At 34.9% G+C, this 26245-nt stretch overlaps 4 protein-coding genes across 9 annotated transcripts; 2 read left to right on the top strand and 2 right to left on the bottom strand.

Annotated features, from left to right (window-relative positions):
- The first annotated feature begins 4223 nt into the window (after positions 1 to 4223).
- On the top strand, positions 4224 to 8075 carry LOC140872141 (HIPL1 protein-like). Its single transcript, XM_073274909.1, has 7 exons — positions 4224 to 4818; positions 4957 to 5114; positions 5535 to 6335; positions 6435 to 6651; positions 6809 to 6987; positions 7095 to 7333; positions 7479 to 8075. The coding sequence occupies exons 1-7, from the start codon at positions 4722 to 4724 to the stop codon at positions 7873 to 7875; spliced, it is 2088 nt and encodes a 695-aa protein (XP_073131010.1). The 5' UTR covers positions 4224 to 4721; the 3' UTR covers positions 7876 to 8075.
- Positions 8076 to 8198: 123 nt separating this feature from the next.
- LOC140872140 (uncharacterized) lies at positions 8199 to 12929 on the bottom strand. Of its 5 annotated transcripts, XM_073274904.1 has the most exons (5): positions 12854 to 12886; positions 12194 to 12231; positions 9468 to 11913; positions 8828 to 8902; positions 8199 to 8750 (listed from the first exon to the last, which is right to left on the bottom strand). In XM_073274904.1, exon 3 carries the CDS (start codon positions 11893 to 11895, stop codon positions 9565 to 9567), a length of 2331 nt encoding a protein of 776 aa, XP_073131005.1. In that variant the 5' UTR covers positions 11896 to 11913; positions 12194 to 12231; positions 12854 to 12886; the 3' UTR covers positions 8199 to 8750; positions 8828 to 8902; positions 9468 to 9564. The 5 variants fall into 5 exon arrangements, with proteins under 5 accessions (XP_073131005.1, XP_073131004.1, XP_073131007.1 ...); XM_073274903.1 differs by lacking the exon at positions 12194 to 12231 and having other exon boundaries at positions 12854 to 12929; XM_073274906.1 differs by lacking the exon at positions 12194 to 12231 and having other exon boundaries at positions 8199 to 8710; positions 12854 to 12929.
- Positions 12930 to 15116: 2187 nt separating this feature from the next.
- LOC140871527 (wall-associated receptor kinase-like 20) lies at positions 15117 to 16321 on the top strand. The gene is made up of 2 exons (XM_073274063.1): positions 15117 to 16005; positions 16096 to 16321. Exons 1-2 carry the CDS (start codon positions 15147 to 15149, stop codon positions 16149 to 16151), a joined length of 915 nt encoding a protein of 304 aa, XP_073130164.1. The 5' UTR covers positions 15117 to 15146; the 3' UTR covers positions 16152 to 16321.
- Positions 16322 to 16820: 499 nt separating this feature from the next.
- On the bottom strand, positions 16821 to 21166 carry LOC140871526 (uncharacterized). 2 transcript variants are annotated; one of them, XM_073274061.1, is made up of 9 exons: positions 20479 to 21166; positions 19778 to 19861; positions 19227 to 19697; positions 18287 to 18422; positions 18032 to 18194; positions 17732 to 17860; positions 17453 to 17647; positions 17242 to 17364; positions 16821 to 17016 (listed from the first exon to the last, which is right to left on the bottom strand). In XM_073274061.1, exons 1-9 carry the CDS (start codon positions 20660 to 20662, stop codon positions 16906 to 16908), a joined length of 1596 nt encoding a protein of 531 aa, XP_073130162.1. In that variant the 5' UTR covers positions 20663 to 21166; the 3' UTR covers positions 16821 to 16905. The 2 variants fall into 2 exon arrangements, with proteins under 2 accessions (XP_073130162.1, XP_073130163.1); XM_073274062.1 differs by having other exon boundaries at positions 19227 to 19655; positions 20479 to 21161.
- Between the last annotated feature and the right edge of the window lie 5079 nt (positions 21167 to 26245).

Raw genomic sequence — 26245 nt, 5'->3', positions numbered from 1 at the left:
GATGGGTGCCGGGGCCTGGTACCTCCCGGGCTTATATAATGCCAAGGGCTTATATATGCCTTGGGCTTAAGATGGGTGCCGGGGCCTGAAACCTCCCGGGTTTATATAATGCCAAGGGCTTATATATGCCTTGGGCTTAAGATGGGTGCCGGGGCCCCCGGGTTTATATAATGTCAAGGGATTATATATGCCTTGGGCTTAAGATGGGTGCCGGGGCCTGGTACCTCCCGGGCTTATATAATGCCAAGGGCTTATATATGCCTTGGGCTTATGATGGGTGCCGGGGCCTGGAACCTCCCGGGCTTTTATAATGCCAAGGGCTCATATATGCCTTGGGCTTAAGATGGGTGCCGGGGCCTGGAACCTCCCGGGCTTATATAATGCCAAGGGCTTATATATGCCTTGGGCTTAAGATGGGTGTCGGGGCCTGGTACCTCCCGGGCTTATATAATTCCAAGGGCTTATATATGCCTTGGGCTTAAGATGGGTGCCGGGGCCTGGAATCTCCCGGGCTTATATAATGCCAAGGGCTTATATATGCCTTGGGCTTATGATGGGTGTCTGGAACCTCCCGGGCTTATATAATGCCAAGGGCTTATATATGCCTTGGGCTTAAGATGGGTGCCAGGGCCTGGAACCTTCCGGGCTTATATAATGCCAAGGGCTTATATATGCCTTGGGCTTAAGATGGGTGCCGGGGCCTGGTACCTCCCGGGCTTATATAATGCCAAGGGCTTATATATGCCTTGGGCTTAAGATGGGTGCCGGGACCTGAAACCTCCCGGGCTTATATAATGCCAAGGGCTTATATATGTCTTGGGCTTAAGATGGGTGCCGGGGCCTGGTACCTCCCGGATTTTTGCCGACTTGTAATTCAGTGGCAAGGGTTCCTCTATCACCTCCTGTGAAAAAGGGCAACCCGGAATTTTGATAGGGCAAGCCATTTTGGAACCCCTCTCCTCCAACTTTTGTACCTTTCTCCTGAGTTCATGCAATTCATCCGCCATGGACGGCTGTATTGAGTGCATCCAAGAGCTTTCTTCTTCTTCTCCTTCTCGAACCTGGGCAGTAGGGTTTGGATTACCCTGATTCCCTTCTTCCTCCACTGTTATGTCCTTTGATTGTGGCTGCTTTGCAGCTATCAACGACTTCCGTACCACATCTTGGACATATGATTCGAACTGCTCCACAGGAATGGTAATATTCCGTCCTGGCTGGTGGTCTCCAGGTGATGTTTGATCATGAGAAGCCATATCTACGTCTATAGAACAAGTTTTCCCACAGACGGCGCCAATGATGATGGTTTTGTAAAATCAGAGCCCGGGCTATTAGGGTAGTGATGTGGGCCTGACGTGGTGACCGGGCTAATGAAGGTAATATATGAGCTGTCTTTCCTTAATCAAGATGATCTGCACACCAAGGAAGGGAATAAAAAGCACGTTAGTGGGGCGCCGGAGGGGTTTCCGGCGGGGCCACTCCGATGCTTAAGTTAGACTTAGAAATAGAGTGGACTTTTTAGAGAAATGAGTATAGTGCTTTGGAAGTTTAGATGAACATACCTCTACAAATATCTGTGACCAGGTATTTATAGGCCTTGGAGTGAGAGTGTCACTCCACAATTTCAGGGTAGTGGCCACGATCTGGATCGTGGGTGCGGTAGTTGCCCACGTTTGCCTGTCACGTACGATGAACCCGGAAAGCTCGGGTTTATGATAATCGTGGGGATCATGCCCCTAAAACACGTGCCTTATCTAAGTCCTGCAGACCTGGTTTTTCGGGCTCCTGAGACTTCTGGCCTGCCTTAATACGGCCCTGTCACTCCGGGGCATTCGTGGCTCTGCCCCCTAGCTTACCGGGGCATCACCAAGTCTAATTATAAATCTTGTTTTTTTTTCCACCATATACATGACCCTTTTTCTTGGCGTGACTCTTGGATTGATTTGAAATAAGTTGTTTCAAAAAGACTGATTTTTTGGACACCAAGAACCAATACCAGAAATTTTTTTAAAAATAATTATATTTCGTCCACTAAAAGTATAAAAATTTTAATTTTGTCTGTGAATTTAAAATTTTGGTTATACAATTGAAGAAGTAGCCCATGTGAAAAATCTCTGTCGCAATAAACAGTGGACCATACGCGTAGAGTCGTGTAATAAATGTATGCCCAAGAATTCAACTCCAATCATCTTTTCTATTTTTTGTTTGACTCTCCAAAGTCAAATCCTTTGGATTAGGATTCGAGAATCGGATATTACAACAATAATATATATATATATAACTAAATTATTACATCATAATTCATTTGTTATGAGTTGTCTTTGCATGGTAAAGATATATCAATGAACAAGTCAGGACCCTCTTCTGTCGGACGTACATTTATATTTTTGAGCTAAAATTCAAATGTCATTTTGAAATGATCAGGGTAACGTTTATATTACATAAATAATATATTTTTACTATCAAAAGCTATTTTGAAATATTCCTATTTTTTTTGAAGAGAATTTGAAATATTCCTCACCATAAGGCAATGACTAAAAAAAGAAACTATTTTTGGTTTTTAGCTTTAAAAAACAGTTTTTAAAATTTAGATTATGTTAGCTTCTTTTATTTAATTTAATTGAAATCCAGAAGATGCCGATACATTGATTGTATTTATAAAAACTGACGTCGATAAAAATTTAGTATTGAAACCATTTATTTATCAAAATTTTCTCACTTAATTCTGCTTTTCAGTTTTGTTTGCAAAAACTATTCAATTCATATTTTTATCATTTTCCACTCATAATCGATACATTTAGCTAGTGTTTAAAATTTTGTAAAGAAAAACTCATAAATACCACTTTTTTTAAGCATTTACAAACACTGCCTAGCTTAATCACACTTATTTAAAATCAAGTGTTGCAAATATTATATATTTGTTTCGAAACGGAAAAAAAAAAAGTGTGACTATCAAACAAAGACTTAATTTATTTGTTTGTTAAAATACGAAATATAATAAATAAAAATAATTTCTATAAAACACCATTATTTATTTCAAACACAAAGCAACAAGTATTAATAAGTCGAGCATATTTATATGATGTCACTCTAAATTAAATTTCTCCAATTTTCTTCCCGTAATAAATATTGAATCAAATTTCCAATTAATCTTTTATTAATTACATGTTTGAATCAAATTTCCAATTAATCTTTTATTAATTACATGTTTCTTTATCTCGGTTAAATGCATGTATTTATATAGGAGTGCAAAATGAGTCAAGCTATTTGTGAGCAACTCGAAAACGGCTCGGTCAAAATTCGACTCGAGCTTAGTTTGACCGAGCTCGAGTCGAGTTCGAATAGTTCGAATCTATAATCGTGCTCGAACTCGAGTATTATATGTATGTGTTCGAATAACTCGCAAGCTACTATATATATATATATAATATAAAAATTATATAAATATAATGTATATAATATCGATATATATCTATATTTATTTATATATAAGTTTATTTTTCTAGTTTTCCGAGTTCAAGGTCGAGTAGCTCGAAATATAAACGAGTCGATTTCGAGTTTGAAATTAATTATTCGATCGAGGACAAAATACGAGTCGAATCAAGCTGATACTGGACTCGAGTGAGAGTCGACTCGTTTACTGCACCCCTACAGCTACATATATGCATGCATGTTGATTCTTAATTACAAGCCTTTCTTCATTATTTTAACTTGCCAGCTTGATTCATGAATCTTGAGGACTGTAAATTTCATAATTCGCAATGCTTTATTTTATTATTATTACTTTTTGGGATCTGAGATGACCATGAAAAATCTCTCTTTTGTTCCATAATAATTGCACTCTAAATTAATTTACGGACATATATAGAAAGCTAATTCTTCAATAACTATACTCTAAAATAGTTTAATTAAATCATTTAAAATTTTTAATTTTTAATTAATATTAGTTGACGATCCTAATATAGTTCTGAATCCAATATTTGTTCAAAGTATCGATAGATCTCATATTTTTTGTTTTCATTGAAGTGATTCGAAACAAAAATCGAAACTAACAGTCACGGGTATAACATAACATAGGCTAGCTCTCTTTTGTATATATCCTTTCTATATATATCGTGTCCATCTTCTGTCATCTTTTACTATAAAGGTGACACGAGTCGATTCTCCATGGAAGGAAGCCCCTACCTAGCCCCCACAGAGTATACACCCATTCTCCATCTTTTCAATTTCTACATTATCATCACCTGCACTTGGCTTTTTTACAACCCTTTTTGAATTCTTGAAAAGGTATAAGAATTAAGAACCCAAATTAATTTAAAAAAAGCACCAATAAATGTCAAATTGTTGCATTTAATTGCCACCAACAATCACCCACTTCCGCTATCTTTTTTTTGCACCTTTTCTCTATTCAAACTTTCATTGTTTTCCTACCAGAGCAGAGCAACTCTCACCCACTCAGATTTTGTTGACAAACAAGTCAACCGATGTTTCTTGAATCTCTTGCTTGTCTGAGTGCAAAAGTCCACCCTCCATTTATGCCAGCACTGAGCTTTCAGCGATAAATGCACTGATACATTTTTCTTTTTCAAAATTCAAATAGAGAGGGGTGGGTTGTAGTAAGCAGTTCTAGCTTTTTGTTTCGGCGTATTAGATAAGAGACACTATTTATTGAGTGGTTGCTACATACAGTTACTGACCAATCATTCTCTCTACAATTCTGGAAAATGGATGGGGTTTTGAACATTCTCTCATTGTTCAGTTTACTGCTTCTGTTGCTGCTCCCTTTTCCTTCTTATTCACTGCCCTTGTGCACTAGCTTGAGTAAGTGTGTGTGTGTTTTTCTTCTTGATTCTTGAGAAAGTCCGTGTCTTTTTTGTGTTTCCTAGTTGTTCTTTTCTTGATTTGTTTTCTTGCCATTTTCTTGGATTTATGACTTCGTTTGTGTGATTTTGTGTGTAGGAGCACCAACTAGCGTGAAGGGGCGTTTAGCATTCTGTCCATACAATGGGAAAGTGTGCTGCAACACAGCAGAAGATCTGCAGTTGCGGAAGCGTTTTGATGCTATGAATATATCTGATTCTGCCTGTGCTGCTGTTGTGAAATCCATCGTCTGTGCGGTTAGTTTCTCTTTTGTATTCTCAATCAGCATTTTGTTGAAAACTTGCTACTTAGCTGGAATTCTTGCGTGATATGTGGAAGAATTTAGTTGTGAGACTTTTGATATTTTAAGGAATCCCATGAAAGATGTGTTACGAAGTTTCTTGATCCTGGATTCTCTTGGTTTCAGTTTGTTTAGAAATAATCTTGTAAATTGGCCTGATCTGGACATCTGGTAGGGCCACCAGAGCCGAATGCGAGACAGAAAGTTAAAATTTATGCGTGATTAGACTCTTTGAGTGTGGACTGAATTCGTAGTCTATGCTTCTGGTGGAAATCTAGCTCGAATTCGACTTGCAATTTCATGAGAGCACGTCGATTTTCATCTTACGGACTACTTGTTAAGCAGTTGTTTTTGTGTGTGTGTGTGGCTACTGCAGAATTGTGATCCATTCTCAGCAGAATTGTTTGAGGTCAATTCGAGCCCCCGCTCAGTTCCAATACTTTGCAACACCGCAGCCGGTGCACCAATTTCATCCTTGTCTAGCCAAGCAAACAATAGTTTTTGCTCATCTGTTTGGGAAGCTTGTAAAACTGTACCAATCTTGAATTCTCCCTTTGCTCCTGCATTGCAAACCAAAGCCGAATTGCCACAAAACGCAACCTTATCAACTCTAACTGACCTCTGGCAATCGGAATCGGATTTTTGCAATGCTTTTTCTGGTTCTTCTGACGAAAAACCTGTTTGCTTCAATGGTAACCCTGCTTCGCTTAATGAAAGTGATACATTACCTCCTCCTAAAGGCATTTGCCTCGAAAAAATCGACAATGGATCTTTTCTCAATATGGTTGCTCATCCTGATGGATCAAACCGCGCCTTTTTCTCTAACCAACCTGGCAAAATCTGGTTAGCCACTATCCCTGATCAAGATTCGGGAGATGTATTAGGGCTCGATGAATCAAGCCCGTTTGTTGACTTAACCGATCAAGTTCATCTGGATGCGGCCTTTGGTATGATGGGAATGGCTTTTCATCCAAACTATGCAACAAATGGTAGATTCTTTGCATCATTCAACTGTGACAAAGAGAAGTCTCCAGCCTGCGCAGGGAGATGTGCGTGTAACTCGGATGTTTCATGCGATCCTTCAGAGTTAAGTTCAATAGATTCAGGAAAGCCTTGCACATATCATGTGGTTGTTGCTGAGTACACTGCTAACGGGACTTCTTCAACCCCGTCAAAAGTAAACCTTTTCTCCAGATCCGAATGGGTTTTTTTTTTTGTTTTTTTAACTATTTAGAAATATCTAAATGTATCTAAGATGTGTTATACCTGATACTAGGCAGAGAAAGCGAGTCCGGTTGAAGTCAGGAGAACTTTTACTATGGGGCTACCTTTCACTGCAAATCATGGTGGCCAAATTCTTTTTGGTCCTGCAGATGGTTACTTATATATCATGATGGGAGATGGAGGAAGCAAAGGTGATCCATACAATTTTGCCCAGAATAAGAAGTCGGTACTCGGAAAAATCCTGAGGGTCGATGTAGACAACATACCAAGTAAGCCTTCATGCAAAAAAAAAAAAAATTCATACTTTCTTGGTAGCTTATCTTTTCGGTTTCTGATGCATATCATCAAATTCTGAGCTTATCAATCAAGATTTTGTATGTTACGTCAGTTTTGATGAATCCAGTGTAACTACGTTTTGGTTTTTAGGTGAAGAGGACATAGTTAAGCATAGCCTATGGGGAAACTACTCTATTCCACAAGATAACCCTTCTTCGGAAGATAAACAAATGGAACCTTCAGTATGGGCTTATGGACTAAGAAATCCTTGGCGTTGTAGTTTTGATTCAGAAAGGCCTTCCTATTTCATGTGTGCTGATGTTGGACAGGTTCAGATTTATGATGGTTTCACTATATAACTTCAAAGCTTTTTCACCTAAAGATTTATAGCCAAATTTGCAGTCCTTTATGCCTGTTGGATATTACTTTTATTCAGGATCAATATGAAGAAGTCGACATAATATCTAAGGGAGGAAACTATGGATGGCGTGTATATGAAGGCCCTCTTGTTTTCGAGCCTCAAAAAAGTCCAGGGGGAAACACTTCTGCTGATTCAATCGATCCCATCTTCCCTGTGGTGGGATACAGCCATTCTAATATAAATAAGCTCGGTTCTGCAGCAATATCCGGTGGATATGTCTATCGTGCACAGACCGATCCATGCACTTATGGAAGGTGAAATAAGATTACCATAATCATGTTCACATAGTACGGGTTGTGGTTGCAGCTAGAACTATTGTATAATCTGTGTGACATCAAAGAAATGTTATCTGTTTTTTAAAATTTTCTGGGTTCGTGTTTTTCTTTGTGTTTTCTCCAGTTACCTGTACGGAGATCTATATGCAAGTCATTTTTGGGCAGCATCAGAAACACCACAAAACAGTGGGAACTTCACGGCTACTGACATTTCCTTTAGCTGTGCTCCAGACTCTCCCATCAAGTGTGAATCAGTGCCTAACAGCGATCTTCCTGCTTTAAAGTTCATATTTTCATTCGGGGAAGATAACAGAAAAGATGTGTACATTTTAACACAGAGTGGAGTGTACAGGGTGGTTCGTCCAAGTCGATGCAACTATGCTTGCTCAAAGGAAGAAGTGATAACCACTACAAAACCTCCTCAGGCTTCTCCTTCTAGTGGTTACGTCATGGCAATTCCTCATATCGGATTGATGCTTCTAGTTTCTGCAGTTTTGGTATTTATGGATCTTTTCTTGTAACATATCAGATTATCAGTAAGGTTCGTTTCAAGAATGTAGGGATAATAGTAGTAGTCATCGGTTATGAAGCTTTAATTTTCAGTCACGTTTTCTTTGGTTGCTTCTCAATTTTCCAGGGGTTGTTTTTTCTGTAGCAGTTGGATTTCGATGAAAATGATATTAGCAAAATTGAAAACCTTTGTCCTGTGGTTTGTGTCCATATCTCGTGGCTTACAAGAATCAGAGCTCATCTTACTGCGTGAGAAATATGGTTGATTTTCTGAAGTTTCTTGCAACTCTCAGACCTCAAAATTGTTCTTAAGAAAGGGATAATAGTACCTCATTATGTATAATTGCAAATTTTCCATTGAAAAATATACGAGATTGTAGCATAGAATAAGTAAGGCATCTAACAGAGGCTTTCCTAATCAACAGAAATAACGCCTGAGAACGGCTCAAGAAACTCAGGCACAAATTGGTGACCAGCGCCATAAGGTTGCACCAAATGAACACCGGTTATTTTCATGTGATGAGGCAATACATTGTCGCGTATCACATCGTACTCTTGCAACATAAAGTGACACCAAATGAACACCAGTTAACATGACTTCCCGTTATTCATCTCCAAGGTTCAAAGATTTAACTTCTTCCGAGAACACTTGTGAAATCAGGGCAGTTGGTGTTGACCCAGAGCACAAATTTCAAGAATCAGAATACTTATTTTCTTTGTCCATCCATAATGGCATCCTTGAGTTCTTAATCAGAAAGCAAGAAGCCACTCTGCATGCTTTTCTTATTTACATCTTTCCAAGTAGAACAGAAAATATGTTATCTGGGCATTTTCACGACAAACTTCCTAAACTTCTCAGATTTTAGGTTCAAAAGCTCCCAATTTCCTGTATTTTCAAGGTAATAGAATGAAAAACATTGGGGCAGTGTAAAATTTAACGAGGAATTCAGGGAATTAACCAACCTTGTCCAAGAATGTTTTTCATGAAAAATTTAATCCAGGCAAGACAATGTGGCCTTTCTTCCGACTTCGACTGGCCTTTAATAAAGCAATAAATGAATAAGAATAACTTTTTCGCCAAACAGAAATGTCAAAGCATCAAGTGTTCCACAACTTTTTTCTTGAGGATGGCAATCAGGCTATATATGAAACTGATAACTAGCATATACCCAGTAGGCAGTTAACTAGTGAGAAACATCAAACTGTCTAATTTGGAGAAAAAAATAAAAAAATATCCAATTGAATAAAATGAGTTTTTCTTGATCCGTCTGTAATCTGTATTTCCAAATTGTGCTGCTACTATTTCTTCTCAAACAACAAGAAACATCTTTATTTTAACTCAATCCATTGACATTATCATACTACATCCATACTCATCACGTCAAAATCATATAGTCCTGTTCCATGTATACAGATATATGTGTGTGCATGTCTAGACACATGTGTGCATATTGTCTCTCGAAGTATATATATGTGCATATAATATTCATATTAGTATGTATGCATGCATTTAGATATAGAACATGCAGGCTGCGGATTAGCGTGTGCCGGGCAATTAATGAAAAAAACTAAAAACAAAGAACGGCATGAAAAGTAAATGTACCAAGGTTCTCAGCCCGTCGATTAGAGGTTGCTCACCCAACTTAAGGTCTAAAATGCAAACGGTCGAGAAGAAATGTTGCCCATAGCTTTATATCCCTTTAAGTTCCATCTTTGCAACTAATACTGAAACATCTCTCCACTGCCTCATTGCAAAGTTCAAAAGTTGAATCAATTTCCCCCTCCTCATAGTTCACATCTGCAAAGGTGCAGTAAATTTCCTTATCTGCAGATAGCCCTTTTTTTCTCATCTCTTCAAAAAGTTCTCTTGCCTCCTGATACTTTTTCCTTTTCAAAAATCCTTTGATTAGAGCATTATAGCTCTCAACCGTGAGATTGTACCCTTTCTCAACCGTTTCCTTGTGCAAAAACCATGCTTCCTTCATATTCCTCGCTTTGCAATGCCCTCTAATCATTATGTTATATGACTTTTCATCTGGAACAACTCCCTGATGACCCATCCCCCGGTATATTTCAATTGCCAAACGCATATCATTTCTTATGCAGTATTGTTTCATAAGAGAGTTATAAGTGGTGGCATTAGGCATCATACCCTTCTCCAACATCCAATTTAGCAGCTTCTGGCCATCTTCTAGCATCCCTGACATGCAAAATCCATTCATCAGTACGTTGAATGTTACAACAGTTGGCTTAATCCCCTTTTGCAACATCTCATGAAGCAACCGGTGCGCCATATCGATTTCTCCAGATTTGCAATAAGCATCCATTAACGTAGTATAGGAAAAAGTATCGGGCAATATTCCGGCCACCTCCATATCTTTCATTAACTTCACTGCTTCGGCTATATTTCCAGATTTACAAAGGCCATTGAGAAGTGAATTGCAAGTATAAATATTCAGAACAAGTCCCTTATTACCCATCTCATGAAGAAGTTCATTTGCTGTATCAACCTCCCCATGTTTACAGAGCCCATCAACCAGTGCAGTGTATGTGACAATATTTGGAACCAATCCCATCTGAATCATCTCATTGTGCAGAGAAAATGCCTTTTTAATGTCACCAGCCTTGCAATAACCATCAATAAGAGTTGTATAAGTAAATTCATCTGCTTTTAATCCAATATTAATCATTGCACGAAAGAGGTTATCAGCTTCCGAAACTTTTCCATTCTGACATAGGCAACAAATTAGAGCAGTATATGCAATAAAATCAGGAACTATTTTCAGAGTCTGCATTTCCTCATACATTCTAAACGAAGAAGCAACATTTCCAATTTTGCTAAAACCGTCAATGAGAGTTGTGTAAACAACATTATCAGGAAAAATTCCCTCACGCATCATCTCTCTCAAGATCTTCTCTGCATCCATAACTTTACCGTTCTTGCATAAAAAAAGGATTATACTGTTAAAGGTAAACGTATTTGGCTTTACTCCTTTCTGCCGCATAGTCTCGAATAGTTTTAACATCAGCTGGAGTTCTCCAATATTGCAATATCCATTAATTACGGTGCTGTAACTAATAGCATCAGCAATGCAACCTTTTAATTCCATTTGCGAAAGTAGGCTATGAGCTTCTCTCACTTTTCCTGATCGACAAAGTGAGTGCATCACTATGTTATACGATGCAGTATTCCATCTAATACCGAGTTCAGAAAATTCACTGAAATTCTTTAAAAGCATTTGTGGGCCATCGATATTTTTTGATACTCGGGAAAGAAATAGGTTACATGAATCAACAGATAGTATAACGTTATACTTCAGTATTGTATCAAAAAGCTTTCTTGCATCATCAAGACGACCAATTTCAACAAGAACTTGGAAAAAAATGTCAAAGACGAGTAGATTTGAACCCCAATCCTTGTAAGTGTATATTAACTTTTCAAGAAACTGGGAGAATGAGATGTTACCATCAGCATTGGATTTTTTCAGGAGGTCATGAAAAAGTTTTTGAGCCAATTTTAGATCTTTTGCAGTAACGGCGATTTGGATAATAATGCAACAGACCTCAAATGATGGATCCCTTCGTATGCAAGACCAGTCAAAGAAATTCAATACTAGTCTATAATCATTCTTTATTTCCAAGAGAACCCAAATGACATGATCAGGCCTGAACTTGGATTCATAGGGCTTTAAAATTCGACGAAGGTGCTCATAGTGGCGTTGCTTGATGACAGTTGAAATGTGGTGAACAAATTCAGAGTCTCTAACTGAAGGTTTCTTTGGCGAATAATCCGGAAAAGATCTCATAGTCGTTGACCCAAAGGAAGATAACATTCGGATCGAAGAACTAGAAAAGCAGAAGACAGAGAGATAGTTGATGCTCGAACTTGGCTGTGAATGACAAGAAAACACTTGATGAATGCAAGCTGAAAAGATGATGGTGCGCCTCTTCATGCTGATGAGAGGCCCATCAATGTAGCCTACAAAAACTACATATCTGACATGGAGGGGCTCTCCTGCACGCTTATTCATTACCGCATCACCTGTACACTGTATTGATGCATCATTGAAGTGATGATTAGAATAGATTCCGTGTTCAGTGCACAATAAATCATCACCCACAAAAAGACAAAACAAGAATTACATGAACACAATAATCACTATAGACATTGTTTGTGGAACCATACGGTAAATTTCAAACCATCAGTTTTCTGCCAATAATCTTTGCCTAAAGAATTCAGATATTTCTCAAAAATATAAATCACACAAGCCAACATATTTAAAGAAATAACTAAATATCAGGCAAAATATCAAAAGATTATTTTTATACCCAACCCTCATCTGTTCGTCGCAAATTCAAGCTTCCACCTTGAAAAAAGAGAAAGCATTAGGTCACCTTGAGGTAATTGACAAGCAATATACACACAAAAGCCGTTCACAATAAGTCTAACGCTTGACTCTGCTTATTGTTCACAAAATTCCTTCCAAAATTTCAATTCAGGACGAGCAGTCGACCTCTATCCTCTTAAGCCTCTGCGAGAAGAAACTGGACTGTCCATTTAGTCTTATTAGACTAAATACAGCCAAAAATAATTTCACAACCCACGCAACTAGGAAATTTACCAAACACCTAATGAACATATTCCGAATACACTTCACAGCGAGCATTGAAAATTTAACTGAAAAGGCTATGGTTTTGCAAAAGTTCACAAATCTAATAGATTAAAACAGCAAAAAACTCAATCTTTTGGACAAAAGCGTATTAAAACAATCAACAGCAGTACTAAAAATTCAATCTTTGGACAAATATAACCCACAAGTGCAACATTGTTTCAACATCTAAAAACCAATAAGAAATCAGAGAAGTTTACAATTGGAAAGGCAGATCAAACGTGAAGAGTAAACCCCCATAAAGAATTCAATCGAATCAAGATGCAAAACTAAATAATTTTAATTGACTGGTAATTAAAAATTTGTTCCATGAGCTAACCTGCAGAAAGAAGGCGCCAGGCTGCTTGAAGTTGCGAAGAATGTTGCGAGCCTTCAAACTTTGGTATGCATCAAATTTCTTTGTTAGTTTTATGGGCTTTTATTGGCCTCTTTTGATATTTGGGCTTTAAATAGCTAGTACCCATTTTACTCAATAAAGACATAATACGCAATTTAGTTTCTCATTTTATGCTACGATACTAATTTAGTCTCTACTTTTCTTTAATTATCTCAAATTGGTCCTCCGTTTTTCACTTGGTTTTCGAATTTGGTTTTTTCGTTAATTTTGAGAGTTAAAATGGACTGAATTTCTCATGTGATGATCATGTTCTCAAATGTTTACCTGGAGCTTAAATAAGTTTATAAATTATTCGATGATACATTTCGAGCGAAAATTTAACATTTAAAAAAAGAGGAAAAATATAAAAGGTCATAATCACATATGAACGAAATCTTAGATATTTTAAGAGAATCTAGAAATGGCAAATGTGCGTAAAAGAGATATTTCTAGAACAAAAGAAGGAGATGATGTCGGTGAAACTTGAGGGCGGGAGTAGCTAATCGCTTTCCAAATGGATGAATTGAAGAAGAAGGTTAAAGAGGTGGACATAAAAGGTTTCGGCATGTTGAACAAGGTTTCGTCAATGTTGCTTGCACGTATGGGGATACAACGATTTTTTTTTTTGCGCGTGTAAAATTTTAGGGAAAAAAAAACTGTTTTTCGATATAGCATCCTATATTTTTATTAACTGTTGAACTGATAACTCCATCTATTTTAACCCTCAAAATTAACGGAAAGATCAAATTCGAAAAACATACAAGTGAAAAACAGGATACTAATTCGAGACAAATGTAAAATGAGGGACTAAATCGGGGACGTAGTATAAACTATAAAATAAGATACCAATCTTATACCCACAAATAAATGAATAATATGCCTGCCAATTAATTTTTTTTTTTTTTTTGTATAAAAATATTGAGAGATTATAAGATATGAGTTTTCATAAGAAGTTATCATTAGTTAAAATAGTTTAGTGGTATTTTATAATAATTTTTTAGGACCACTGATTGTTTATAATTCTTTACGGATTATATGTTTGACAAATATTATTCTTTTCCTTTTTACATTTTTCAAATTGTAAAATTATAATTCCATCTGCTTTACAAAAATGTTCCGATTCTTTGTCGTCGCATTATTTAGTGGGAAAATATCACCGGAAACAATAATTGCTGTGATCCTTAAACTGCATGGATTAACATGAAGAAAATTAAAACTTTCATTCAGTCACACACATGAAAATATGATTAATCATTAGGCGCAAAAAAGTGTACACAAACGTGAACTTCTAAATATAAGTTTAGCTCTCGATTTTTTTAAAAATTTTAAATCAACTTTTAATATATTTTTAATTTACAAAAGCAAAACTTTAAAATTTTAATTATTAAATATTGATAAAATAAATTTAATTAAACACAAAAACTCTGAAAGACATCGAAATATTGTTTAATGGTCACTCTTGATGGGAAAAAGTTTTATAAATTTTATATATTTATTTTTAATTTCTTTTGTTTAGATGTTTTTATCTATTGATTGACCTGATATAAATAAATTTATAATAAAATTAAAAATGTTATTTCTCATGTTTAATATAATATCATATTAAATTCACTTAAACTCGTAAAGCTTCAAAGTTATTCGTATTTTTAGATACTTGCTCATAAGTCATAACCCTACAAATTAAGATAAAGTAAAGTTTATTCCTAGTGCGTAGAAGCATTCGTTTACTATACACTGTCCTCTCAAGTATTCCCAAAACTATGAATATATTAAAAAAAAAAAAACTGTAATTTTGATCTTATATTTTTGTCACTTTGCGATTTTGATCCTCCATATTTTTATATTTCAGCTGTAGTCCTGCATGTTTCGATTTTTGATAATTTCGGTCTTTTTTTTTCGAAAATGCTGACGTGACACTGTACACGTCAGCTCCACATCAGCACTGCATTGGTACCACATCAGCGCCACATCGGAAAAATGACTAAAATTGTCAAAAAAATAAAGATAACGGAATAAAACTGAAATCTGAAAATATAGATGATTGAAATCGCAAAGTGACAAACATACATGACCAAAAAACAATTTTCTCTTTAAAAAAACTCCAAATTTTTTGCACACAAACAAATGAAAACAAAGAATATTATATAAAAAAAAAAAAAAAAAAAACAACTCACATGTGCATAAATTAACTTATATTTCACTTCCTCTCTCAGGTCAGTTACTCTTGCTATATTGCATGTGTAAGTTTACCCCTTTCAACATGAAGTCAAAGAACCCATCCCAAACCACACTCTGCACCATTCTTCTCATCCTTCTCCCCACCTTAATATCCTCGCAAACATGTCACAAAACCTGCGGCACGATCCCAGTCAAATACCCATTCGGCACCGGCCCCGGCTGTGGCAATCCACGCTTCCTCCCGTACGTAACCTGCACCGAGCAACGCCTCACCTTCTCCACCCACACCGGCTGCTACACGGTCACTTCCATCGACTACACCAACCAAATCATCTACATTTCCGATGCCACCATGTCCACTTGCTCCTGCATTCGGCAAAGCAAAGGCTTCGGCCTCGACTGGGACGCCCCCTTCTCCTTCCACGACAAAACAGTCGTGGCCCTGCTCGAATGCTCCGCCGATCTCCAGGAAAACGGGCCGTCGTCTACTTCCTTGTGTGACCCTCAGGGCTCATCTATTTGCAGCCTGCTGTATTCCTGTGGAGCGATAAGTAAGGTTAGTCTGCCTGCTTCCACTTGCTGCGTGTACGCGCCGGTAAATCTCGGCCCTTCGTTTGAAATGGACTTGCCGAAGCTGCAGTGTTCATCGTATTCAGCGTTGTATGGATTCAACGGGGAAGAATACGATCCCGAGGTATGGAGCTACGGTTTGGCGCTGAAGTATAAGTTCAGCTTCGATAACGATTATCCAGTGCTGTGCATGAGCTGCGAAAAGAGCAATGGAGTTTGTGGTTACGACGACGACGAATCCAAGTCGTTCGCCTGCAACTGTCCCGGCGGATTGAACACCACCACAGATTGTTTTTACGTGGGATCTTGGAGCCATGGCTCAAGATTTCTGCCGTGGAACATTACTGGTAACTAAGATAAATACTACTACATTTAGGTTCCTGTAATATTTCTTGGGAAAAAGTAAGGAATCTAAGTTATTGCAATTGATTTAACAGGGGTTCTGTGGATGTTTTTATCGGCTTGGTTCTTCTCAATACTGAACTTCATGTAAGCTGAAAAAGGACTCAGGTGAATTCAAACTGCATTATTATTGTGGAGGGGGAGTTTATGTTCTCTGTTGTTTGTAAATTTGTTTATATTTACTTAATTTCCAATAATGGTATGAGACAACAAGATCAACAGGCTCGTGAATAACGTAATTCCACTCGAATTTGATTGTCATTGAGTACATCATTTGTATTATTGATCAAAATAATGTACCTATCGATTTCGAATTAGATCCAACTTTAAACTAGCTCAATTGGTGACTCGAGCTCGAAGCTCGAGCTCGAAACCAACGTGGAATCGACATGAAATAAGAGATCTAGTAGAGAAAGCTATATATATATCATGCATGTAGCTAGAAATAAGTGGAGCTGCTGGAACGAATCAACTTTCACTACAAAAATGGAAGCAAAAGGAATGCATTGGGGAATAAATTCTTTCATTTATAAAGAGAATCCCTTTTTCTTGCAAGTGTTCTTGCTTTATCCCAAAGTAAAATTCCATGCATGGCCGCAGCTTCTGGCCGCACAATAATATGGAAAGCATATATATGCAATGCATTTCGTTTTCGTCTTCGATATACAGAACTTGTACAATACTCTCAGCAAAGGAATTGAGAAATAGGAGATTCTAAGAACGTATTTGGTAGCTACTCAAAATGAGAGACAGAAAGGGATGGAGCCTCGAAAAGAAATCATTCACTCAAAGAATACACCAAATTTATTGTCATTATATTAATCTCCCAAGATTTAATTTTACACCTATTCAGGGGTTTCTTCTGGGAACCCCAGTTGTTGATAATTCAAGTAATCTATTGTATTTAATCTAATACAGCACAAGATATGTTCCGGCAACTCTTCCGATTTGTTACCCTGAAACGTAGAAATATATAGAATGACAATGTTAAAATATCAGATCCGCGACAAGAAGAACCTTGTCACAGTTGTTGTTCATCTAATGTTTATTTCATGCATAAGAATTATGTGTCCTTAAAATACACGTTAAAATGAATCGCATCCGTATGCATGGAATGAGTTACTAGCCAAATTTGTAAATAAAAGATTAAAAAAAATGTTGACTGATCAGATGGTACATACCTGTATTGTTAATCCGAAATCCAATACACAAAGCTTTAGTCTATCCGTGAATGTTTCGAACCCTTTTCTTGAAATGTAGCTAAATCTGTGCATATCCAAATCAATCTCGAAGTAGCTTTCACCCTGTAAAGAATTAAAGAAAAAACCTTCAACGTTCAATGATATTTGAGAAATCGACAAGAAATCCCATTGATACGAGGCTTAAACTTACGGTGTAAAATTCATGTTGAGGGCGCGAAAGAACCGGTTTCTCATTGTAGGCATGCATGAGCTTCCTCTCTGCGGCACTTAGAGGAAGGTCGTCTACATTCGCCACGCGGCCCAATATCTTTAACCTTTCTCTACAAGGTATGAGTGTGTCTCCACGAAAACCTTTAACCTTTTCTACTTCATTATCAATTAGCTTCTGCAATCGGAAAACCATAAATGCGATGATAATCCTTCTGTATTTCAAATGAGTGCTAACAGTAAAATTTATTGATTCCCTCACCCTAATATTTTCTTGAAAATGAGCTGGAATGTCCTTGCCAAAGCTATCAGAAAGCTTGAAATACATAACAAAACTTATTCCTTCCCCATCTGTTTCACCCTGGAAAATTGCAGCAGGATATAGTGGTATCTGTAAAATAACAAAAAAATGCTAATGTCACATTCATTATGATGTAGTTATAACATCTTTCATATCCATTTAAAGAGAAAATAAATGTTCGGGAGAAGCAAACATACTTATGGCTTCATTTTCTGTAAAAGGAAATAAAGATCAATATACTTGGTGCATTGTCAACAGTACCTGAACATTTACCACAAGAATTTGTGGAAGTTTCCCCGAATAATTAATGGCAGGAAGTTCAATAAATCGAGAAATGTGATTGATTTTTCTCTGAGATAAAAATACATCAAGGCCAAAGGGATAGTATGCTGCACAGTTTGAAGCAAGCTCCTTCTTTTTATCCCTTCACAGAAAATGTTAGATTTCAGAACCAACATAGAGCGAGAGACTTTATTAGGTTTTCAGTATAGAACAGAACTTTTATAATTCTATTACCTCAAATAATTAACTCCCCTAATCTTGAAGCTTCCAGGCTCAATGTTTGACCAACTGTCAGGCACTCTCTTCTCCAGCGGACAGAACGGTACTTGAGAACCAGCTATAGGTCTGTGGAGTAACGATTTCGAAGAAACTAGAAAACAAAAAACCAGAAACATGTTCAAAACTTTGTATGTCATGAGCAGTTCTGACAGGACTTTATTTGTTAGGTCTATAATTTTTCCAAGAGTTAACCAGAATTTTACATCCTACGTACCACAAATTCTAGTATGCACTGTAACTGAGACAGAGTAGTTTCATGATTGGTTCATATCCCCAAAACATCAGATTATTCATTATATAACCCTATGCATATTCTACATAGTGCAGGTGAAACATAGACAGTGTAGGTACAACAGCCCGACTTTCACAGTTTTTTTTGAATATTTCTTCTGACCAACTTACAAAAATCGACAATTTTAGAGAATCCCTTGAAACATCAAAAGATAGAATTTCAGCAAAGCTCCAAATCCAAATGATTGACACCAGGATAATTTTCCCACCATTCAAATTCAATTTGTGAAGTGTTGGTTAAATCCAGAGATGCATGATGACGCTTGTGGACGGATTTCTTTTCCAGGTATGTTTAATCTGCAGCTAAAGGAATCATAGTTTCGAAACCATCCACAATGACAATCATGGAATACTACACACCTTCCACAAAGAAATCAAGAACAATTAGTTTTTCTTTGAAACTATGAATTAATATCAACAGCTCACAATCATAAGAACCGAATCCTAGGAGCCAGTCATAGGGCTAATCAACAATTATGAAGACAAAGGTAGCTACGTTCAATGAAATCCGGCTATAGATTTTCTCAGGCAACCAAAATGCAGATAATGTACATGACATAGATAATACAAAACACCAGGAAAACATATATATATATCCACTCACGTAAATTAGCTGCAGGATGTCCTTCTCTCCATTTGAACGAAAGTTTCAAGGTAGCCTTTTTCCTTGTGTTCGGAGGGCTATAGCTTAGTGATCTTCTTTTCTCTTCAGAGGGAACGGACGAAACTAAACAAGGCAAACAGTTGCTTGGAAGAATTCCACAATTATCTAACAAACCATCATCACCACTGGCATTTTCTCCAATGCCACCAAATTTGTCATCCAGATGAACAGGCTTTGTTTCACTGAGATGTCCACTGGATTTGACTCTGCATTCGGAATCAGTTGGAAGGACTAAACTTTTATCTGAACCATTAGCCGAAAGGCGTGCAAAATTTGCGGTTGGCAAGCCCTCAGTGTGTTCAGCAGAGGATTCACGTCTGGTGCTGACATCACCACCATCATGACTCATATTTCTGGGAGAAAAAATATCTGCCATGGATGTGGCATCAATGCCGTTTAGAGAGAAAATATCTGTGGAAATGTAACGAACTTTCCTAGAAGCTTGGATTACTAAATTCTAGAGAGGAGAGAAATATAAAATTTTAGCTTACCATCAGGAACACTATGAAAATCTTCATCGCTCCAGTCTGAGTCAAGTGCTGCAGCTGAATCAAACCATGCTTCCTCAACACTTCCTGAAATTGCAACCATACAGATAAGATAAGACGAAAGAAAAATCTGAAACTAATTTCAAAAGTCTAGAATTCCCTCATAGCCTAATTATTAAATTGAAGTACGTAGGCAATTGAATCCACCATGAAATTCTGTTTTTGAGTAGACTAACTAATTATCACCAAGTTCTGAACAACTTCAACAGCTGGAAAACGGCTGAGAATCCAAGTCATCAATAAGACAATCAAGCTTAAATAACACTCCAATTGAAAGAAAACTGAATCCCCTGAAAGAACCACTCACGAACAGATAAGATTACACCCAAAATCCCTAGCATATAACAATGCAGGGTTGTGAATGATTTGAGCTCGCGTGCTCATCACGTCTCCACACGGTTTATTTCTCTTTGATCTCTTAATCTTCAAAGCTAAAAAAATAGTATCACCAGCACATATTCTATTTTTCTTTGATCTATTAAAGTCTCACGGCTAATACCAACATCATCACCAACACATATTCTACTTCAACTTCCATCTCCAACCCAATGCAGTGTAAGACAAGCAAAAACGAAATTAATGGCACCATATAGATATAATAACTAACACAATCAAAGAATGCAAAGGAAGGAAAGAAGCAGAACCGTGAAAAATGGGATTGTTGAAGGGAAGATCCATAGCCAAAGATGAAATCTTTTCAACTCCATCAGACGATCGATCAGACAATGGAGAAGGCACCCTTCTTCTCAAATCCTTTCTCCTCTTTCTAAAATTCTTCATTCTTGAACCTCCCACGCAATTCTCCGGCAAAGAAACGCATGACCCCATCTTTATTTTTCTTGAACTCTCCCTCCCCCAAAAATATAATTTCAGAGAGAAATTTCAAGAAAAAAAAAATTGCTCTTTCTTAAATCAAAAAATGAACAAATGGGCCAGTTTAATTTACAAAATAAATGAACTATCAAGAATCACACATTAATATCTCAGACTAGTGTAATAATATCTCCAGCACCAACAGTCTAGAGACATAAAGGGTGAACACACAGAGAAATCCCGTCCGCACCCCTCCAATCTCTCTCCCATAAACTAAAATTCGTCGAAATTAATTCCCCCCCACACTGCACAGATTCATAAACACACACAATCGATTGCATGCAGTAAATGCGGGTCTGCTCATGAAATCATGAAGAGCGCCAGCTCATGGAATGGAAGATGAATTCTTTGGAACGTGGGAAGTCAAAATTGATGAGTTCGGCTGAAATTCTTGAATATTATTTACATGGATATTAATATTAATACAGAAATTTAATGCGGGAAGAGTAGAGAGAGAATCTTTCGTGGTGGGGTAGCGTCTTGAAAATGAAACGTGTGGGAAAATTTTGACGTGCAGAACGTGTGGAGGCGTTTGCTAACACCTCAACGTTCATCTCCAAGCTCGATCATAACTCCGGGTCAACACTTCTAAGAAAGTGTTTGCAATAGATTGTTCTTTTGTAGAAGTAATTAATTTATAAATTATAAAAAAGGTTAAGAAAAATCAAAAGTTGGTAGTGTTTGAAAACAAATGTGAAAATCTAAAAATCAAAGTTGGGTAGTGTTTGATAAATAAGTGATTAAAGTGATTTTAACAATGACCTTCTTATTAGAATCACTTTTGGAAAATCATAATCACCACATGACTAGCTTTTGAATTTCAATTAAGTTAAGCATAAGCTAATACATAATCTAGGTTTAAGAAACACACAAAAATGATTTTTTTAAACCAAAAGCTAACAATCACTTTTTTTAGTGCTTGCAAACACTCCCTAAAAAACATTTATAATCACTTATTTTTTAAATTTACGAATATTATCTTATATGTTTTTTTAATGAAAAAAAAAACAAATGATGAAATACAAATCCAAGATTTTAGATTTGGGGACAGTATATTAAATTACTAGAATAATTATTTCACAAAGTATGTAACTTTTAATAACAAAAATATAAGAAGTGTAAAAATTAGATAACGGTTGAAGTATGTCCACATCAAATGGATAGAATTTCTGACCATAAATCAACTTATGGTAAAATTAAAAAAAAAACGAACCAAAAACGAAAGCCGAAGCGAAAGGAAAGACATATCGCTTACAAAAAACTCTCACCTTCAACTACATGATAGATAGAGTTTTATTAAAACTAGTAAATCTTGACACGTGATAGTATTTGGGTAGTTTTATTATCTAAAGTTAATGCTCGAATTTAAATTTTGTTATATTTTACTTTTGAAAAGATGTGATATTGAATGGGTACATTTTGGGGAAGAAAATTATTGTGTCTAAATTTAGTTAGTATTAAGGTAAAATATTTAAATACGACTTGACCCATCGAATGAAATGATTAAATTGTGAAAATTTTAACCACCACCAAATTGTAAATCTTGATTCAGGATTGATTAATTTAAAATTGTGAAAATTTTAACAACCGCAAAATTATATTTTGTTAATAGATAATGTTTGATAATAATTAAATTTATTTTAAAAAAACCTAAGTCGCGTCATTTGATTTTGTTGTTGCATGAGTCATCAATAGAAATAATGCACACATATCTTATTCCACCGATTGATCATGTTGAATCTGTCTTCTCTATCTCTTGCATGTGTGTGATACATATCCAACCCATATCCATCTTCGGCATTTATCAAACCAACAAAACAATTTTAGCACCTTTCCCATTTTTTATATCATCCAATTCATTTTCTAAATAATTCCGTCTTCTTTTTTATGACGGAATCCGCAGTCACAGTCAATTGATCGCTATCTTTCTATGCAGACTAGATAAAATTTTGGATTACCGTAATAATTTACAAATCATGCTGACAAGTAAACCATACTTAGCAAAATTCGTGCAACAGACTCGTCCAAAAATATGTTGGCAAAAAGAGAATCAAATTCCTGATCACTAATCAAACATTCATTTGAATACTTGTTTTTTAAAAAAGAAATTGAGTGAGTTTTTTCGCTACTTTCTTGGAAATTGAATCCAACTCAAACCTCTTCCTCATAGGAGAAATTTATGTTACCTTGCGACATGTAAATTTGTAATAAATAGTAAAGAGTTTGATCAGATCCTTATTTCACTTGAGTAGTTATATAATGAACTCGATTAGCTGAATTGTCTCACTTCTCATTGTTTCAATTCATATGAAGATGTAAACGTAATTTCTATTTTTCAAATAATAATATATTAAAATTTATCATAGCTTTTTTTTTAAAAAATTAAATTATTTTCAGTTTATTTTAAATTTGAAACACCCCTTATATCCATCATTTTTTTATGCTAGAGTGAACTGTTCATGGGACCTCCTCCTTTCTATAAAAACACCAAACTGGGCACTCCAAAAAAAAAGTATAGTAATACGATTATTTATTTATGTTTTGTCATTTTCATGTTATCATTACAACTTGAGAGTTTAATTTCCCCAAAGTTTCAGTACTCCTCAATGATTGGACAACGACGCCGCATTATCACCGGACTCAACATATAGGCCCACCGCCCACGCCCACTCAAACAAAATATCTTTACTATCTTATAATATATATAAAACTCATAAAAAATCATATTGATCATTTTAATGTATTTTTAAATTTATATTTTATCATTTTTATAATAGGTTTAATAATAGAGGTCCAAAAAAATAAATTTTTGATTCAAAAACTTTCCATATTTTATTCCATTATCCACATTATCCTAATGGTAAATTGAGAGTAAATCTCCAAACCCAATCTTGGGTTTGGGATCAATCCCCATGCCAGCCCATTTAATTTTGCAGCCCCTGATCAAACTCATTTATATGTTTTAACTCCCTTTTTGTTTTAAAACTACCAAAATATCCTTATGTTTTTATTTAAACCCTAAAATAACCTTTAATATATATTAAATAATAATTGTCAATCTTCCACATTTCTAACGACACTACTGCATCTTTCCCTCTCATCCTCTCCCCATAAATATTTTTTTCCCCCGAGAATCCAAAATGTGCAAGAAAAATTGATGATAAAAGATGGAGTTATTTGCATCAACCACCCTTGTAAAATATTGAAAATGCGCGTTTCTTCCTTATGTAATTTTAATAGGCATCTTCAACCCAACCTTTTAAAAAATTAGCACACTCGCCCCAGTGATTGTTGCGCACGCGCCTCTCATGCGACTGGACAAATATTTTGATATTTTTTTGCACCAAATACCCTTGTGAAATATTAAAAATGCATATTTGACCCCTTGAAAATAATTTTTAAATCTATTCAACCCATAATACACAAATTTTATTAAAATTTAATTATAAAATATTTAGCAAACATTTTTCGTTTAATTAATTATATTTTTAATTTTAAATTTATTATGATTATATAATTGTTTTCTAAAAAATATTATTATTTATCTTGTTATCATTATTTTATTAAACTTTCTTCTTGTTTTCAAATTATCCATTAAAAATGCATTCATAAACGAGATTTAAATACCTAAAAGTACCAAAATATTAAATAAAATTATAAGTGAATGATAAGTATCAAAAATTTTTAATTTTATTTATTTTAATTTTTAATTTTTAATTAATTTATTTTTTTAAAAAAATTATTATTTTATCTCGTTATCATTATTTTATCAAATCAATTCGTGTTTTCAACTTCTCCATTTAATATGATTAATAAATAAGGATTTAAATATCTAAAAATACCAAAATATTAAACCAAATGATAAGTTTATGAATGTTACTTTTTCGATTTAGAATTATATAAGAATGTTATTTTTTATTATTTATTACAAATTGTGCAATGCATATTCTCGAAAAATTTAAATTTTGGTTCAATAATATATAGTCCTAAATCGAAAAAACAATATGTTTGAACTTCTCAGTTTAGTTTAATATTTTGGTATTTGAACTTATTTAAATACTTGTTTATGAATGCATGTTTAATGAAAACATTAAAAATACGAAGTGAATTTAATAAAATAATGATAACATGATAAAATAATAATATTTTTTAGAAAATAATTAATTAATAATAATACATTTAAAATAAAAAATAATGAAACAAAAAATATTTTCTAAATATTTATAATTGGATTTTATTAAAAATTTTGTATTATGGGTTGAATAGATTTAAAAATTATTTTCACATGAGTCAAATATGAATTTTTAATATTTCACATAGGTATTTGGTGCAAAAAAAAAAATATCAAATCTTTGTTCAGTCACATGAGGGGCGCTTGAGCAACAACCACTCATCTGAAGGGGCGATTGTGCTAACTTTTTCGATTTAGAATTATATAAGCATGTTATTTTTTTATTATTTATTAAAAATTGTGCAATTCATATTCTCGAAAAATTTAAATTTTGGTTCAATAATATATAGTCCTAAATCGAAAAACAACATGTTTGAACTTATCATTTTAGTTCAATATTTTGGTACTTGAAATTATTTAAATACTTGTTTATGAATTCATGTTTAATGAAAAATTTGGAAATACGAAGTAAATTTAATAAAATAATGATAACATGATAAAGTAATAATATTTTTTAGAAAATAATTAATTAATGATAATAAATTTAAAATAAAAAATAAAAATTAATAAAACAAAACATTGAAAATATGGTATAAATACATGATATTTGAGCACTGATTGTTCAAGATCGAGTACAAAAAATAAGATTTTGAGTATAAAATCTAAACATCTTTATTAATGTGAACTTGCAACATATGTTTGAGTACTCAAAAATTATATATTTGTACCAGATCTAACACATTGGGTACTCAAATATAACATATGAGTACTATATTTTAAATGTTTTGTACCGATTTCCATCCAAATAAGATAAATGTGTTATTAATATTAATATTTTTTAGTACTCGAAAATCATATATTTATACCAGATCTAACACATTTGATACTCAAAATCTCATATATTAGTACCGTATTTCTAATATTTTGTACCGATGGTCATCTAAAAAAAAAGTGTCATTATATCAATATTTGCTTACATATTTGAGTACTCAAAAATCATAAATTAGTACCAATATTTGAAACAGTTGATACTCAATTATCATGTACTTGTACCATATTTTTCATGTTACGTACCGAATTTCATCCAAAACAAAACATGTGGGCCCAGGGAGTTTAAACAAAGTTTTGTCTGACAGGGACTGATCACCAAATTAGATTTAGGTTTGGGGACTGAATCATAAATTACCGCATATTTTTTAACACATTTGAATATTTACACAAAAAGATACAGTAATGTCAATTGATAAATAAATAATAAAAAAGCTAAATAAGATATATTTGTACAGTTAAAATATAGTACATAAGTGAGTATTTTAGGTATACTAAAATTGAAATAAAATATGTATAGAAGTCAATCGTGAACATCA

This window comes from Henckelia pumila, unplaced genomic scaffold (assembly GCF_033568475.1).
Source record: "Henckelia pumila isolate YLH828 unplaced genomic scaffold, ASM3356847v2 CTG_461:::fragment_3, whole genome shotgun sequence".
Taxonomy (NCBI): Eukaryota; Viridiplantae; Streptophyta; class Magnoliopsida; order Lamiales; family Gesneriaceae; genus Henckelia; species Henckelia pumila.
The sequence above is the reverse complement of the archived record's forward strand: the minus strand, read 5'-3'. Positions and strand labels throughout refer to the sequence as shown.

Excerpts from the sequence above, each read along its gene's own strand:
- LOC140872141 (XM_073274909.1), top strand. The coding sequence starts at position 4,722 with ATGGATGGGGTTTTGAACATTCTCTCATTGTTCAGTTTACTGCTTCTG. Across the intron at positions 4,819-4,956 it reads GCCCTTGTGCACTAGCTTGA|GAGCACCAACTAGCGTGAAG; the intron begins GTAAGTGTGTGT and ends TTTTGTGTGTAG. Across the intron at positions 7,334-7,478 it reads GATCCATGCACTTATGGAAG|TTACCTGTACGGAGATCTAT; the intron begins GTGAAATAAGAT and ends TGTTTTCTCCAG.
- LOC140872140 (XM_073274903.1), bottom strand. The coding sequence starts at position 11,895 with ATGAATAAGCGTGCAGGAGAGCCCCTCCATGTCAGATATGTAGTTTTT.
- LOC140871527 (XM_073274063.1), top strand. The coding sequence starts at position 15,147 with ATGTGTAAGTTTACCCCTTTCAACATGAAGTCAAAGAACCCATCCCAA. Across the intron at positions 16,006-16,095 it reads TCTGCCGTGGAACATTACTG|GGGTTCTGTGGATGTTTTTA; the intron begins GTAACTAAGATA and ends TTGATTTAACAG.
- LOC140871526 (XM_073274061.1), bottom strand. The coding sequence starts at position 20,662 with ATGGGGTCATGCGTTTCTTTGCCGGAGAATTGCGTGGGAGGTTCAAGA. Across the intron at positions 19,698-19,777 it reads TTTTCATAGTGTTCCTGATG|ATATTTTCTCTCTAAACGGC; the intron begins GTAAGCTAAAAT and ends ACATTTCCACAG. Across the intron at positions 17,648-17,731 it reads ATTTTCAAGAAAATATTAGG|AAGCTAATTGATAATGAAGT; the intron begins GTGAGGGAATCA and ends TTCCGATTGCAG.